This window comes from Stenella coeruleoalba, assembly GCF_951394435.1.
Source record: "Stenella coeruleoalba genome assembly, chromosome: 12".
NCBI classification, from domain to species: domain Eukaryota; kingdom Metazoa; phylum Chordata; class Mammalia; order Artiodactyla; family Delphinidae; genus Stenella; species Stenella coeruleoalba.
Window position 1 is genome coordinate 30593169 of NC_137158.1, and position 17814 is coordinate 30610982.

Below are 17814 nucleotides of genomic sequence, written 5' to 3' on the forward strand. Positions count from 1 at the left end.
ATGCCACCAGGAAGCCTGTACAAGCCTCTTAGCCTCATCCACCAGAGGGCAGATAGCAGAAGCAGGAACTACAAACATGTAGCCTGTGAAACAGAAATTGCAATCACAGAAAGACAAAATGAGATGGCAGAGGAATATGTCCCAGATAAAGGAACAAGATAAAACCCCAGAATAACAAAGTGAAGTAGAGGTAGGCAATCTACCTGAAGAAGAATTCAGAGTAATAACAGTAAAGATGATCCAAGATCTCGGAAAAAAAGAGTGGAGGCACAGATCGAGAAGATACAAGAAATGTTTAACAAAGACCTAGAACTAAAGAAAAAACAAAGGGATGAACAATACAATAACTGAAATGAAAAATACACTAGAAGGAATCAATAACAGAATAACTGAGGCAGAATGGATAAGTGATCTGGAAGACAGAATGGTGGAAATCACTGCTACAGAACAGAATAAAGAAAATAAGAATGAAAAGAAATGAGGACAGTCTGAGAGACCTCTGGGACATTAAATGCACCAACATTCACATTACAGGGGTCCCAGAAGGAGAAGAGGGAAAGAAAGGGCCTGAGAAAATATTTGAAGAGATAATAGCTGACAACTTCCCTAACATGGGACAGGAAACAGTCACCCAAACCTAGGATGTGCAGAGAGTCCCAGGCAGGATAAACCCTAGGATGAACACACTGAGACACATGGTAATAAAACTGACAAAAATTGAAGACAAAGAGAAAATATTAAAAGCAACAAGGGAAAAAGCAATGGATAACATACAAGGGAACTCCCATAAGGTTATCAGCTGATTTCTGCAGAAACTGCAGGCCAGAAGGTGTGGCACCATATATTTAAAGTGATGAAATGGAAGAACCCACAACCAAGAATCTCTAACCAGCAAAGCTCGCATTCAGATTGGACAGAGAAATCAAAAGCTTTACAGAGAAGCAAAAGCTAAGAGAATTCAGCACCACCAGACCAGCTTTGTAACCAATGCTAAAGGAAATTCTCTAGGTGGAAAAGAAAAGGCCACAACTAGAAACAAGAAAATTATGAGTGGGAAAGCTCACCGGTAAAGGCTAACATACAGTAAAGGTAGGAAATCATCTGCACACAAATACGATATCAAAACCAGCAACTGTGAGAAGAGGAGAGCACAAAAGCAGGATATTGGATATCCATTTGAAATTAAAAGACCAGCAACTTAAAACAATCTTGATGGCTATATCAAAACCTCATGGTAACTGCCAACCAAAAATCTACAATACATACACACACAAAAAAGAAAAAGGAATCCAAATAAAACCCTGAAGGCAGTCATCAAATCACAAGAGAAGAGAACAGAAGAGGAAGGGAAGAAAAAAGACCTACAAAAACAAATGCAAAACAATTAACAAAATGGCAGTAAGAACATACGTATTGTACAGGGTTGAAGATGGTGGAGTAGAAGGATGTGCTCTCACTCCCTCTTGCAAGAGCACCGGAATCACAACTAACTGCTGAACAATCATTGATAGGAAGACACTGGAACTCACCAAAAAAGATACCCCACATCCAAAGACAAAGGGGAAGCCATAATGAGACTGTAGGAGGGGCGCAATCACAATAAAATCAAATCCCATAACTGCTGGGTGGGTGACTCACAAACTGGAGAACACTTATACCACAGAAGTCCACCCACTGGAGTGAAGGTTCTCAGTCCCAGGTCAGGCTTCCCAACCTGGGTGTCCCGCAACGGGAGGAGGAATTGCTAGAGAATCAGACTTTGAAGGCGAGTGGGATTTGATTGCAGGACTTTGACAGGAATGGGGGAAACAAAGACTCCACTCTTGGAGGGCACACATAAAGTAGTGTGCGCATCAGGACCCAGGGGAAGTAGCAGTGACTCCACAGGAGACTGAACCAGACTTACCTGCTAGTGTTGGTGGGTATCCTGCAGAGGCGGGGGGCGGCTGTGTCTCACCATAAGGACGGACACTGGCAGCAGAAGTTCTGGAAGTACTCCTTGGTGTGAACACTCCCAGATGCCACCATTAGCCGAACAAAGAGCCCAGGTAGGCTCCAGTGTTGGGTCGCCTCAGGCCAAACCAACAAGGAGGGAACCCAGCCCCATCCATCAGCAGACAAGCGGATTAAAGTTTTACTGAGCTCTGCCCACCAGAGCAACAGCCAGCTCTACCCACCACCAGTCCCTCCCTTCAGGCGACTCGCACAAGCCTCTTAGATAGCCTCATCCACCAGAGGGCAGACAGCAGAAGCAAGAAGAACTACAATCCTGCAGCCTGTGGAACAAAAAGCACATTCACAGAAAGATAGACAAGATGAAAAGGCAGAGGGCTATGTACCAGATGAAGGAACAAGATAAAACCCCAGAAAAACAACTAAATAAAGTGGAGATAGGCAACCTTCCAGAAGAAGAATTCAGAATCATGATAGTGAAGATGATCCAGAACCTTGGAAGAAGAATGGAGGCAAAGATAAAGAAGATGAAAGAAATGCTTAACAAAGACCTAGAAGAATTAAAGAACAAACAAACAGAGATGAACAATACAATAACTAAAATGAAAAACACACTAGAAGGAATCATAGCAGAATAACTGAGGCAGAAGAACGTATAAATGACCTGGAAGACAGAATGGTGGAATTTACCGCCACGGAACAGAATAAAGAAAAAAGAATGAAAAGAAATGAAGACAGCCTAAGAGACCTCTGGGACAACATTAAATGCACCAACATTCGCATTATAGGGGTCCCAGAAGGAGAAGATAGAGAGAAAGGACCAGAGAAAATATTTGAAGAGTTTATAGTCGAAAACTTCCCTAATATGGGAAAGGAAATAGCCACCCAAGTCCAGGAAGCACCAAGAGTCCCATACAGGATAAACCCAAGGAGAAACAGGCCAGGACACATAGTAATCAAATGGCAAAAGTAAAAGACAAAGAAAAATTATTGAAAGCAGCAAGGGAAAAACGACAAATAACATACAAGGGAACTCCCATAAGGTTAACAGCTGATTTCTCAGCAGAAACTCTACAAGCCAGAAGGGAGTGGCAGAATCCAACAACACATTAAAAGGACCATACACCATGATCAAGTGGGATTTATCCCAGGGATGCAAGAATTCTTCAATATATGCAAATAAATCAATGTGATACACCATTTTAAGAAACTGAAGAATAAAAACCATATGATCATCTCAATAGATGCAGAAAAAGCTTTTGATAAGTTTCAACACCCATTTATAATAAAAACTCTCCAGAGAGTGGGCATAGAGGGAACCTACCTCAACATAATAAAGGCCATATATGACAAACCCACAGCAAACATCATTCTCAATGGTGAAAAACTGAAAGCATGTCCTCTAAGGTCAAGAACAAGACAAGGATGTCCACTCTCACCACTATTATTCAGCATAGTTTTGGAAGTCCTAGCCACATGAATCAGAGAAGAAAAAGAAATAAAAGGAATACAAATTGGAAAAGAAGAAGTAAAACTGTCAGTCTTTGCAGATGACACGATACTGTACATACAGAATCCTAAAGATGCCAGCAGAAAACTACTAGAGGTAATCAGTGAATTTGGTAAAGTTGCAGGATACAAAATTAATGCACTGAAATATCTTGCATTCCTATACACTAAAAACAAAAGATCAGAAAGTGAAATTAAGGAAACAATCCCATTCACCATTGCAACAAAAAGAATAAAATACCTAGAAATAAACCCTCCTAAGGAGGTAGAAGACCTGTACTCAGGAAACTATAAGACACTGATGAAAGAAATCAAAAATGACACAAACAGATGGAGAAATATACCATGTTCTTGGATTGGAACAATCAATATTGTGAAAATGACTATACTACCCAAAGCAATCTACAGATTCAATGCAATCCCTATCAAATTACCAATGGCATTTTTTGCAGAAGTAGAACAAAAAATCTTAAAATTTGTATGGAGACACAAAAGACCCCAAATAGCCAAAGCAGTCTTGAGGGAAAAAAATGGAGCTGGAGGAATCAGACTCCCTGACTTCAGACTATACTGCAAAGCTACAGTAATCAAGACAATATGGTACTGTCACACTAACAGAAATACAGATCAATGGTACAGGATAGAAAGCCCAGAGATAAACCCACACACCTATTGTCAACTAATCTATGACAAAAGAGGCAAGGATACACAATGGAGAAAAGACAGTCGGGGAAAACTGGACAGCTACATGTAAAAGAATGAAATTAGAACACTCCCTAACACCACACACAAAAACAAACTCAAAATGGATTAGAGACCTAAATGCAACTGGACACTATAAAACTCTTAGAGGAAAATATATGAAGAACACTCTTTGACATAAGTCACATCAAGATCGTTTTTGATCCACCTCCTAGAGTAATGGAAATAAAAACAAAATTAAACAAATGGGACCTAATGAAACAAAAGGTTTTGCAAAGCAAAAGAAACTACAAACAAGAAGAAAAGACAACCCTCAGAATGGGAGAAAATATTTGCAAATGAATCAATGGGCAAAGGATTCATCTTCAAAATATATAAACAGCTCATGCAGCTCAATATTAAAAAAACAAACAATCTGATTGAAAAATGGGTAGAAGACCTGAATAGACATTTCTCCAAAGAAGACATACAGATGGCCGAGAAGCACATGAAAAGCTGCTCAACATCACTAATTATTAGAGAAATGCAAATCAAAACTACAATGAGGTATCACCTCACACCAGTCAGAATGGAAATCATCAGAAAATCTACAAACAACAAATGCTGGAGAGGGTGTGGTGAAAAGGGAACCCTCTTGCACTGTTGGTGGGAATGTAAATTGATACAGCCACTTTGGAGAACAATATGGAAGGAAGTTCCTTAAAAAACTAAAAACAGAACTACCATATGACCCAGCAATCCCACTACTGGGCATATACCCAGAGAAAACCATAATTCAAAAAAACACATGCACCCCAATGTTCATTGCAGCACTATTTACAATAGCCAGGTTATGGAAGCAACCTACATGCCCATCGACAGACGAATGGACAAAGAAGATGTGGTATATTATATACAATGGAATATTACTCCACCATAAAAAGGAATGAAATTGGGTCATTTTTAGAGATGTGGATGAATCTAGAGACTGTCATACAGAATGAAGTAAGTCAGAAAGAGAAAAACAAATATCGTATATTAATGCATATGTGTGGAATCTAGAAAAATGGTACAGATGAACCAGTTTGCAGGGCAGAAACTGAGACACAGATGTAGAGAACAAACGTATGGACACCCAGGGTGAAAAGTGGCAGGGGGTGGTGGTGTGATGAATATGGAGATTGGGGTTGACATGTATACACTGATGTGTATAAAATGGACGACTAAAAAGAACCTGTTGTATAAAGAAATAAAGTTGAAAAAAAAAGAACATATATATCGACGATTACCTTAAATGTAGATTAGATGCTCCACCCAAAAGACACAGATTGACTGAATGGATACAAAAACAAAACTCATATATATGCTGTCTACAAGAGACCTTCTTCAGATCTAGGGACACATACAGACTGAAAGTAAGAGGATGCAAAAATGTATTCCATGCAAATGCAACTCAAAAGAAAGCTGGAGGGCTTCCCTGGTGGCGCAGTGGTTGAGAGTCCGCCTGCCGATGCAGGAGATACGGGTTCGTGCCCCGGTCTGGGAGGATCCCACGTGCTGCGGAGCGGCTAGGCCTGTGAGCCATGGATGCTGAGCCTGTGCGTCTGGAGCCTGTGCTCCGCAACGGGAGAGGCCACAACAGTGAGAGACCTGTGTACCGCAAAAAAAAAAAAAAAAGAAAGCTGGAGTAGCAGTATTCATATCACACAAAATACACTTTAAGATAAAGATTGTTACAGGAGACAAAGAAGGACACTACATAATGATGAAGGGATCAATGCAAGAAAAAGATATAGCAACTGTAAATATATATGCACCCAACATAGGAGAACCTCAATTTATAAGGCAAATACTAACAGCCATAAAAAGGGAAATCAACAATAATACTGGGAGACTTTCACACCCCACTTTCATCAATCGACAGATTATCCACACAGAAAATCAATAAGGAAAACACAGGTTTAAATGACACATTAGATCAGATGCACTTAATTGATATTTATAGAGCATTCCATGCAAAAGCAGCAGAGTACACATTCTTTTCAAGTGCACATGGAACACTCTCCAGGATTGAGCACATGCTGGGCCAGAAAATGAGCCTTGGTAAATTCAATAAAATTGAAATCATATCAAGCATCTTCTCTGACCACAACATTATGAGATTAGAAATCAACTACAAGAAAAAAAAACTGAAAACCACAAATATGTGGAAACTAAACAATATGCTACTAAACAACCAATGGATCACTGAAGAAATCAAAGAGGAAATAAAAAAATACCTAGAGACAAATGAAAATGAAAACATGATGATCCAAAACCTATGGGACACAGCAAAAGCACTTCTAAGAGGGAAGTTTATAGCGATACAAGAAAAAATCTCAAATAAACAACTTGGTCTTACACCTAAAGCAACTAGAGAAAGAAAAACAAAACCCAAGGTTAGTAGAAGGAAAGGAATCATAAAGATCAAAGCAGAAATAAATGAAATAAGAGATGAAGAAAACAACAGAAAAGATCAATGAATCTAAAAGCTGGTTTTTTGAAAAGATAAAGTTGAAAAACTTTAGCTAGACTCATCAAGAAAAAGAGGGACAGGGCTCAAATCAATAAAATAAGAAAAGAAAAAGTTACAGTGGGCACCTCAGAAATACAAAGGATCATAAGACATTACTACAAGCAGCTATGTGTCAATAAAATAGATAACCTGGAAGAAATGGACAAACTCTTAGAGATGTACAACCTCCCAAAACTAGACCAGAAAGAAATAGAAAATATGAACAGACCAATCCAGAGTACTGCAATTGAAACTGTGATTTAAAAACTCCCAACAAACAGAAGTCCAGGACCAGACAGCTTCACAGGCGAATTCTACCAAACATTTAGAGAAGAGTTAACACCTATCCTTCTGAAACTATTCCAAAAAAATCGCAGTGGAAGGAACACTCCCAAGTTCATTCTACGAGGCCACCATCACCCTGATACCAAAACCAGATAAAGTTATCACAAAAAATAGAAAATTACAGGCCAATATCACTGATGAACATAGATGCAAGAATCCTCAAAATACTAGCAAATCAAATCAAACAATACATTAAAAGGATCATACACCATGATCAAATGTACACCATGATTTACTCCAGGGATGCAAGGATTCTTCAATATATGCAAATCAATCAGTGTAATACAGCACATCAACAAACTGAATAAAAACCATATGATCATCTCTGTAGATGCAGAAAAAGCTTTTGACAAAATTCAACACCCATTTATGATAAAAACTCTCCAGAAAGTGAGCATAGAGGGAACATACCTCAACATAATAAAGGCCATATTTGACCAACCTACAGCTAACATCATGCTCGACAGTGAAAAGTTGAAAGCATTTCCTCTAAGATCAGGAACAGGACAAGGATGCCCACTCTTGCCACTATTAGTCAACATAGTTTTGGAAATCCTAGCCATGGCATTCAGAGAAGAAAAAGAAATAAAAGGAATCCAAATTGGAACAGAAGTAAAACTGTCACTGTTTGCAGATGACATATTATACATAGAAAATCTAAAGATGCTACTAGAAAACTACAAGAGCTCATCAATGAAATGGGTAAAGTTGCAGGATACAAAATTAATACACAGAAATCGTTTGCATTCCTATACACTAACAATGAAAGGTCAGAAAGAGAAATTAAAAAAAAATCCATTTACCATAGCATCAAAAAGAATAAAATACCTAGGAATAAGCCTACCTAAGGAGGCAATAGACTTGCACTCTAAAAACTATAAGATGCTGATAAAAGAAATCAAAGATAACACAAACAGATGGAAAGATATACCATGTTCTTGGATTGGAACAATCAATACTGTCAAAATGACTGTACTACCCAAGGCAATCTACAGGTTCAATGCAATCCCTATCAAATTACCAATGGCATTCTTCACAGAACTAGAACAAAAAAATCTTAAAATTTGTGTGGAGACACAAAAGACCCCAAATAGCCAAAGCAATCTTGAGAAAGAAAAATGGAGCTGGAGGAATCAGGTTCCCTGACTTCAGACTGTACTACAAAGCTACAGTTCAAAACAGTATGGTAGTGGCACAAAAACAAATATAGATCCATGGAACAGGATAAAAAGCCCAGAAATAAACCCATGAACCTATGGTCAATTAATATATGATAAAGGTGGCGAGAATATACAATGGAGAAAGGACATTCTCTTCAATAAATGGTGCTGGGAAAACTGGACAGCTACATGCAAAAAAAATGAAATTAGAATATTCTTTAACACCATACACAAAAATAAACTCAAAACGTATTAAAGACCTAAATGTAAGACTCGAGACTATAAAACTCTTAGAGGAAAACATAGGCAGAACACTCTTTTACATAAATCACTGCAATAGCTTTTTTGATCCGTCTCCTAGAGTAATGGAAATAAACACAAACAAATGGAACCTAGTTAAACTCAAAAGCTTTTGCACAGCAAAGGAAACCATAAACAAAACGAAAAGACAACCCATAGAATGGGAGAAAATATTTGCAAATGATGTGGCCAACAAGGGGTTAATCTCCAAAATTTTCAAACAGCTCATGTGACTCAATATCAAAAAACAAACAACCCAATCAAAAAATGGGTAGAAGGGGCTTCCCTGGTGGTGCAGTGGTTGAGAGTCTGCCTGCCGATGCAGGGGACACGGGTTTGTGCCCCGGTCCGGGAGAAGCCACAACTGTGAGAGGACCGTGTACCGCAAAAAAAAAAAAAAAAAAAAAAAAAAAAAAAGGGCAGAAGACCTAAATAGACATTTCTCCAAAGAAGACATACAGATGGCCAAGAGGCACATGAAAAGATGCTTAACATTGCGAATTATTAGAGAAATGTAAGTCAAAACTACACTGAGATATCACCTTCCACCAGTCAGAATGGCCATCATCAAAAAATCTAGAAACAATAAATGCTGGAAAGGGTATGGAGAAAAGGGAACCCTCCTACATCGTTGGTGGGAGTGTAAATTGATACAGTCACTATGGAGAACAGTATTGAGGCTCCTTAAAAAACTAAAAATAGAGCTGCCATGTGATCCGGCAATCCTACTCCTGGGCATAAATCTGGAGAAAAACATGGTTTGAAGGGATACATACCCCCATTGTTCACTGCAGCACTGTTTACGATAGCCAAGACATGGAAGCAACCTAAATGTTCATTGACAGTTTGAATGGATAAAGATGTGGTACATATATACAATGGAATATTACTCAGCCATTAAAAAGAATGAAATAATGCCATTTGCAGCAACATGGATGGACCTGGAGACTATCATACTAAGTGAAGTAAGTCAGACAGAGAAAGACAAATATATGATATCGCTTATATGTGGAATCTAAAAAAAAAATGATACAAATGAACTTATTTACAAAACAAAAACAGACTCACAGACAGAGTACAAACTTATGGTCGCCAGGGATGACAAAGGGTGGGGGGAGGGATAGATTGGGAGTTTAGGACTGACATGTCCACACTGCTATATTTAAAATAGATAACCAACAAGAACCTACTGTATAGCACAGGGAACTTTGCTCAAGTCTGTAAGAACCTAAATGGGGAAAGAATTTGATAAATAATAGATACATGTATATGTATAACTGAATCACTTTGCTGTACACCTGAAACTAACACATTGTTAATCAACTATAACTCCAATATAAAATAAAAATTAAAAAAAATATTTTAAGCTCCAAAGAATTGAATAAACTCTGAGATGTGATTTGTGAGGGGAAAAAAAAAAGAGAATTACAGGTCAGAGTGGTGGAGAAAATAGTATAGATGTTAAAAATATCAAAGTTTAAATTTTTCGTAAGTCACAAATCTATAGTATTCTTGGATTCTAAGTGTACTGCTGGCTAAGATTAATGAAGGTCACACTTAAATAGTTCACAGATTGGTCTGTTAATATCCAGAAGGACTAAAGTAATTTTCTTTGGTCTTGAAAATACCAGCCAATAACCTCTCTCATTAGACTGACCCTTCTGGATTCTAATCAAAGCTTATTTAACTGTCATTTGTAGGATTCAGCCACAAGCCTGTCAAATGTTGAGAAAGCATACTGTTCTATTTTTTTCTACTACTTGATTTAGCACAGACTATTTGATCCATTTCAAGGGCAACCCAAATAAGAGAAAGGTTGAGGTGCTCTTAAACTAATACTTGTTCAAAGATGGAGATTTGGACTTGTTAGTAATACTGACCCATGTAAAATATAAAAAAATAGATTCCTGAGGAAAGTCAGGTGCTCTTCTTTATTCAGTGGGTGTGTAAGCAAATGTCTGGCACAGAGGTTGACTCTAATCTGGACGCTGTGGATGACAAGCAGCAGGTAAAGGAACAGCTGCCTAAGTGTGCAAGTGATTAGTCTTTGTTGCCAGATCACCTCCACTGCTCTTCATTTATGATTACTTCTTTTTGGCTGGAGGATATGCTGCCAAGCCGGCATCTCCTTCTCCCAAATGCCTTCTTTCTGCCAGTTTACAGGGGAGTGTTTTGGAGAAAAACTGCCAACACTTCCTTTCCCATCTTACAGATTAAATAAATTGCATCTGCTTAACACACACAGCCTCTGTTGGCCCAGGGAACCAGACAAGCTGTTTGGACAGTGACCTCAACTGATATTTTGTGTTCTAGAAATGTATTCAGTTGAGGAAGGGATACCACGAATGGCATGAAAACCTTGCTCTTTCTTGGGTTGCAACCTTGAGCCCAAGTACTGGCTCCACCACCTCTTACTAGCTGTGTGATCCTGAGCAAGTCATTGAACATTCTTTGTATCTCAATTTTCTTCTCTGTAACCGGAACAATAATCTTATTTGAGGTAAATATTGAAAGACCTCTACTTCCTTATTTAATGAAATACTAGTCAAAATCCCATTGTAATTTTCCTTTTTCTCACAGGGTGGGGGAGTAATACTTGTCAAACTTATCTTGAAGTTTCTCCAGGAAAGGAAAAATACAAGAAGAACCAAGAAATGCTTGAAAATGAATGGGGGAGACATGCCCTACCCAGTCAAAATAACTAAATGTGGTACTGCGGGAAGGTACATAAATCATTGAAAGAGAGAACAAAGAAAAATTTATATGTTGCATATACTAGAGCTATTTAAAATTAATAGTGACAGGGCATATTGTTCAATAAATGGGATGGGACAGCTAAATGTCCATTTGGGAAAAAAAGCTACAAGGTTTGATATTTTATTCTAGACTTTAGTTATTTCCTCCTTTATGAGCTTGGATCCCCAAATCTCAAGGGCTTCTTTCATCTAAAATAATGCATTATTACATTAAAGGCTTAAGAATTATCCACTTAGAGCATGACTTCCCTGGTGGCTCAGTGGTTAAGAATCCGCCTGCCAATGCAGGGGACACAGGTTTGTTCCCACATGCTGTGGAGCAACTAAGCCCATGCACCACAACTACTGAGCCTGCGCTCTAGAGCCCGTGAGCCACAACTACTTAGCCCGCATGCCACAACTACTGAAGCCCACACGCCTAGAGCCCGTGTTCCGCAACAAACAAGATAAGCCACGACAATGAGAAGCCCGCACACTGTAACGAAGAGTAGGCCCCGCTCGCCGTAACTAGAGGAAGCCTGCATGCAGCAACGAAGACCCAACGCAGCCAAAAATAAATAAATTAATTAAAAAAAAGAATTATCTACTTAGGTGACAGATGAAGGCATGAGAGTGGACAAGATCATTGAAGAAGAGCACCAAGGGGTCTGTGGTTGGAATATTGGGGCATACCTACATTTAGGATGGGGATGGAAGAAGTGGACCAAAGGTGGCCTGCATCAATGACCAACTTATTTTTTTAAGGTCATAGAACCCAAGGGAGGAAAGGTTTCAAACAAAGGTAGCTCGGTCTGTGCTCTGTGGTTACCTAGATGGGTGGGATGCAGGGGGAGGGAGGTCCAAGAGGGAGGGGATATATGTATACATACAGCTGATTCGCCTCGGTGTACAGCAGAAACTAACACAACATTGTAAAGCAATTATACTCCAATAAAAAATTAATTTAAAAAAATGAAGGTTGAAGAAGGTCATATGAAAAGAGGTTAAGATGATTGAAGGCTGGAAGGAACATTATGGGTTAGACATGTAGGACATGACCAGCTTTCCTCAAGAAAGAATTTTCCTAGTAGTAAGATTAAACCAGGGGCTTCCCTGGTGGCGCAGTGGTTGAGAGTCTGCCTGCCAATGCACGGGACACGGGTTCGTGCCCCGGTCCGGGAAGTTCCCACATGCCGCGGAGCGGCTGGGCCCGTGAGCCATGGCCGCTGAGCCTGTGCGTCCGGAGCCTGTGCTCCACAACGGGAGAGGCTACAACAGTGAGAGGCCCGCGTACCGCAAAAAAAAAAAAAAAAAGTTTAAACCAGCTTTCCTCAAGAAAGGAAATGACCAGCTTTCCTCAAGAAAGAATTTTCCTAGTAGTAAGGTTAAACCAGAATCAGTGAGGTGACAGCAGGCACACACTAACAAAGGATTCTTTCCATATATGGAAAGAGGTGGAACTCCAGCTTAATGGGGAAATAACTGGGGAAGAATTTCCAGAAGCAGCTGATTTCTTTGAACCTGCTACTAAGCTATAATACTCTATGTGCTAGACACTGAGCTGTATGTCACCAATTTCCAGAGCAAAGCTGCAAGGTCAACGTTGTTTTCACTTTACAGGTGAGGATTTGTAAGCCAGCATACAAACAACACGTACTAACTAGTTTGGGCTAGTTACTTAAGCAGTCTAAGGCAGTTTTATTAAAGGAGGATAATGCTACCTACACCTTGACACTGTTCTGAAGATTAAATTATTAAATTATATATCTATGTATATACAAACGTAACATACATATCTATGTATGTACAAACGTGTACAAACACAAACAGAAATGTGTAGAATAGTACTTTGCAGGAACTTAATACATATTCCTGGTACCATACTTGAGAAAAATAGCAATGAGTAAGGTACAGTCATGGTGGCATAACTGAATTTAACTGCAGGCTTTCTTTTATGTGTACCCAGCTTTATTTTGAACAACCACCTTTAACGTACAGGTGTCTCCTCTTCTTTTGTTAGGTATTGGATGTGAGTAGAGAAGGCAAAGAAGAAGTATTCTACGGGCCTACACTTCCTTTTGCTTCCAATGGAATAGCGGCATGCTTCCTCCCAGCTCCGTATTTCACATGCCCTAACCTTCAAACTCTTCAAGTGCCTCATCACAGGATTGGCACCATCTGAAAAGCCAGTGCTCTCTTAACAACCAGCATGAACACGAGGAAGAAAAAGGCCTGACTTTTGGATACTGGGCATGAAAATACTCAGTGCTCAATGCTTCCTTGTTTTGTTTTCTAGATCTTCTATTCAGATAAACATTAGCAAAAAATGAACAGTTTTCTAAAATACACATTATTGAAAACGCTTGTCACGCTTCTCAGTGTGTGTCAATATACAGCACAATATGTATGACTCTTATGGTGGTGTAGCTTAGTGCTAACTTAATGGTCCATGGATCTTTTAAGCATTCTTTGTACACTTTGTCTAATCAGTGCTGTCCAGGACATTACCCTCTTAGTAAGGCAGTTTATTCCACAAGTACTGCCATCAATGATCTTAAAAAAAAATTGTCAGTACTTAATCTCTTTACTACTTAAGCCTGGGATTGTAATTTTTCTTTTAAAAATTTAACATTATACAGCCCTGCTGTATAAGTAGAGGCTCATCATTATGACATCATAAATTTTTAAATGCCATATTTTATTCAAGGTAATACAAATAATAGAAGTACACCAGAGCAGCAGATGGAATACCCAGATTTTTCACCTTGGTTGCTCTGTTACCTTGGGCCAGGAGCTTAACTTTACATTGCTTCAGTTTTCTCACTTTTTAAGGAGGGCAATTATTGATTTCCATATTAATTCAGAAGAATGTTTTAAGGATTAGGCAAATGCTCTGAAGTACTTTGCCTAAGGAAAAAAAATGTCACTCAAATTACAAGGTATTTTACTGTTTTAGAACCTTGTAACTGAAAAAGATTATTTTTGAAGTTTAAAAATTACTAGATAGAACTTGGAACACAAGCTATGAGATAAATGATTCTGAAAAGCATGTGAAAGAGACATGCTAATTATGAAAAAGGGAGTTTACTAAAGCCAAAGATTCCTAAACTTGTATAAACACTTGCCTAAAATAATAAGTCTCTCAAACATTTCATCTAAGCTCATTTAGTGAAAAATGACATTTTAAAGCTCAGAAAAAATTAGTTGTACTAATTTCGGTACCATAAAGTGCTCTGACATAAATTTGAACCTAGTATCAGTAGTTCTAATAAAAGTTTTTCCACTTTGTTAAAGGTTATGTCAATCTTGAGCACTTGTGGGATTCTTCTCTACCACCAATACATATTTTATTACTACCATTTTTAATAATGCATGAGAATTTTTTTAGGCTAGGTTTTTGGATTTGCTTTGTCTATAACAAAAAATAAAAAATAAAACAACTCAATAATCGTATTTGAACATAAATTCAACAAGTATAACATGAGTTTTTCCCCTTAATCTTGTTAGGATAAGTCACCTTTATTAAAAGGAAGATTTTACTTTTTTTCCTTAGTTTAATCATTCAGCAATCCTTGCTTAATGGGAAATTGTCATTTTATTCATGTAACCACTTTTAGTAATCAGAAGTGAAAAAAAATATTTTTATTCCTAAATATAGAATTCACTAACTTTATATGATACCTAAAACATTAATTAAAAAAAATATATATATAAATAAAACTTTTGGCTATTTAAAGGCCGGGAAGGGAGACTAGGGGTAAGAAAAAAATGGTAAATTTTTAAAAGAACAGATTTTGTTTACACAAACAAAAAGCCTTAAGAATATTTGTACAGTTCTGAAAAGTGAAAATTGATAATTGACATTTAGAAGGAAAACAGAGAGTCTATTTAAAAGGTATAAACCATCTAAATTAAGTTTTTAAAATGCCTTACCATGTCAGGAAAATGGTCTCCAGCGTTTCAGAAATCTTTCAACAAGGACCTAAACAAGAATTTCAGATTTACTAAAATTTTTACTTGACACACACATTTTCCATCCATCAGTTTTACCTTATAAAACCTTAAAATCTATTTTTAATCCCAGACTCTCTACCCAATTAATGAAAGGGAAGGTCTAAAAGTGAACTTGCTTGAATGATAAATGGAAAGGCAGCCTGAGATTATTGTAATTTCTGTGTACACTTCTATTTATTTAAAACAAACGAGTATATATTATCAAACCTCTCCTCAGTGAACTTTAATGTATTATTCTGTAATATTACAGAATTGAAGTCAGAATTTTTAAAAGTTTTACATAGTTTCCAGAAACACTTATAGACAAAGAACAGCATCCAAAGTACAGCACCCCTCCCCTAAAAAGAAAAAACTTAGATCGCTTATAATTCGATCCTTCCCTCAAATTACTGATCATAAGAGCTAATTAAGAAAAATTCTAGAAAACAATGTTTGGTCATATAAACCAAGGCCCACTGAAACTATTCAAATATATGTTCTCCATTTAAGTGAACTATCCTACAGTAATTCATCTTCCATTTTTACTCTTCAAAGTTAAAGACCATATTGTATTTATATTTAAATTATTAATTTGAATTTCCAAAAGACTATGAAGCTTCCAACAGTTTAAACATCATTTCAAGATTTTACTTTAAAAAAGAAAAAGCAGTAACACAGATATTAGCGGTGTTCTTACTCTAGGAGGAAAAGCCAGAAAAGACATGAATCTCTAAAATAAAATAATATGTATGTAAAATGCAATAAAATTCCTTAGATTTTTAAGAACAAAATGCCAATTGGTTATTTTTAGGGTGTTTTTCATCCTTTTTCTCTTCTCAGTTTAACCACATGTATTACACTGTATACCCTTCAGCCATTACGATAGCTGAAAAATTAACTTTTCTTTGTTTTAGCGGAGTATAAAAGCAACAGGAATAATAAGATAAAAATTATTCCTGTAGGTAACACGGTTCATTTTTATTTTGGTTTTCAAAGAGTCAATCTGTCATAAAGAGGCAGTTGAATAATCACAGGTGCAGTGTAAGTTGAATATATACATTTTTTATTATATCTCATTACTATATACACAAATAACTTAAAGCATGCATATGCCCAGAATTTTTCTAAAAGCACAATCCACAAATGCAATGAACTGGATAACTATCAGCACACCAAAAACTTCAGTAAGCAGAAGTTGGTAAGTTCATTTGGTACTGATTTTGGTAATCTTACCAAACATAGTTTATCACAGAATCAAAATATAAATCTCATATCTTATTAAATATGTGAAAGAATACGCTATTTTGCTAGCTTCCCAAACCAACTGTTTTAAGCAAACAAAGCACGTTATTTATACTAGCATACTCTATACTTGACTTGACAAGGCAATATTTTTAACCCTAGGAGGAGTAGGCAGGAGATCAGTTTTTGGAAAATGTAAGGTTTATGTAAAAAGTCTATCAGTCAAAAAGCAGTGGTTTAGTACAGAGAACACAGTTTTCGGTGAGGTTTCTATGATATCTATCTTTTATCTTTGAAACACAAGTGCTATGTTACTGTGTAGGATTAGGGAAGGTACGTTTCCTAAAGGCTTTTCCCAGCTGCAAAGGCTCATCAAATTTTTATATGATATATAATCCTAACAAAGGGGAAGTAAAAATAAAAACTGCCAAAGATTCTGTGAAAGTACATGGAAATGGGCTCATGTAATTGGTTAAGAACAAAGTAGGTTTAAAAATTTATGATGAAGCATGGAAGAAGATAAAAATAACAATGCATAATGAAAACACACACATAGTCTAACAACTCACAAATAATATTTTACTTACCCCCCAAAATAGAAAAAGTCAAATATGCTTAGTAAGAAAAGAAAAATATGCTAGGGATAAGTAAAGATATAAAAAGTTTTAAACTTTGAAACTCTTCTAATACAAATGAACAAAGTACTAAACGATTTTTGTGCAGCGACAATACTCCATGTTTTTTTCGTCGCCTATGGAAACCTAATTAAATGTTCAACTGAAATTTAAATCGTAACCAAATCTGTGTCTAATAAAGTCCTTTCATCACCCTGTTGTCTTTCAATCATCTCTTCTACACTCCATCTGATATTTTAAAGAAATTATTTGAGTGGAATAATTACATATCCAACATGTATATTTTAATTTTCTTCCTATTTAAGTGCCTTAAGGTTAGGTTTCTATAGAAATGATGGTATTCTAGTTGGCAAACTGAGTGAGGCCCACAGCGTAGAATGAACATGTCATTCAGAGAAAGCAGCTAAGACAGTCTGCTTTCCTGCTTGAGGTAAGTTTGGAAACAGAAGGTATAGCGTCAGATGGCAGAAGCCTCCTGACTGAAGGGCTTGAATGTCAGCTTATTAACAATGGGAAGTAAATGGAGGTCCTTGAGCAGAAAAGTAAGAAGAAGAAAGAAGTATTTTAGGAACACTAATGTCAAAACTATGTGAAGAATAAATTTCAGGAGTCCAGAGATAAGAAGGAGATTATAGTACCCAATAGAAAAATGTTTGGATGCATGAAATGGCAAGAAGAAAAATATCACAAGAGCCTATAAGGTGATC

The 17814-nt window shown here is 37.2% G+C and overlaps 2 protein-coding genes across 13 annotated transcripts in view; one reads left to right on the forward strand and one right to left on the reverse strand.

Annotated features, from left to right (window-relative positions):
* The window catches only part of KLHL32 (kelch like family member 32), a 266625-nt gene extending 251909 nt beyond the window's left edge, over window positions 1-14716 (forward strand). For 11 of the 12 annotated variants that reach the window (XM_079939791.1, XM_079939790.1, XM_079939792.1 and 8 more), the window contains one exon: window positions 13258-14716. In XM_079939791.1, coding sequence (XP_079795917.1) covers window positions 13258-13419 — 162 coding nt within the window. In that variant the 3' untranslated portion in view covers window positions 13420-14716. Of the gene's footprint in view, window positions 1-11082; window positions 11226-13257 lie in introns of all 12 variants that reach the window. The other variant, XM_079939793.1, reaches the window with a different exon arrangement.
* Window positions 14717-14725: 9 nt separating this feature from the next.
* The window catches only part of MMS22L (MMS22 like, DNA repair protein), a 142539-nt gene continuing 139450 nt past the window's right edge, over window positions 14726-17814 (reverse strand). The window contains exon 24 of the mRNA XM_079939782.1: window positions 14726-15219. Within this exon, the coding sequence (XP_079795908.1) occupies window positions 15198-15219 (22 nt within the window). The 3' untranslated portion in view covers window positions 14726-15197. The remainder of the gene's footprint in view (window positions 15220-17814) is intronic.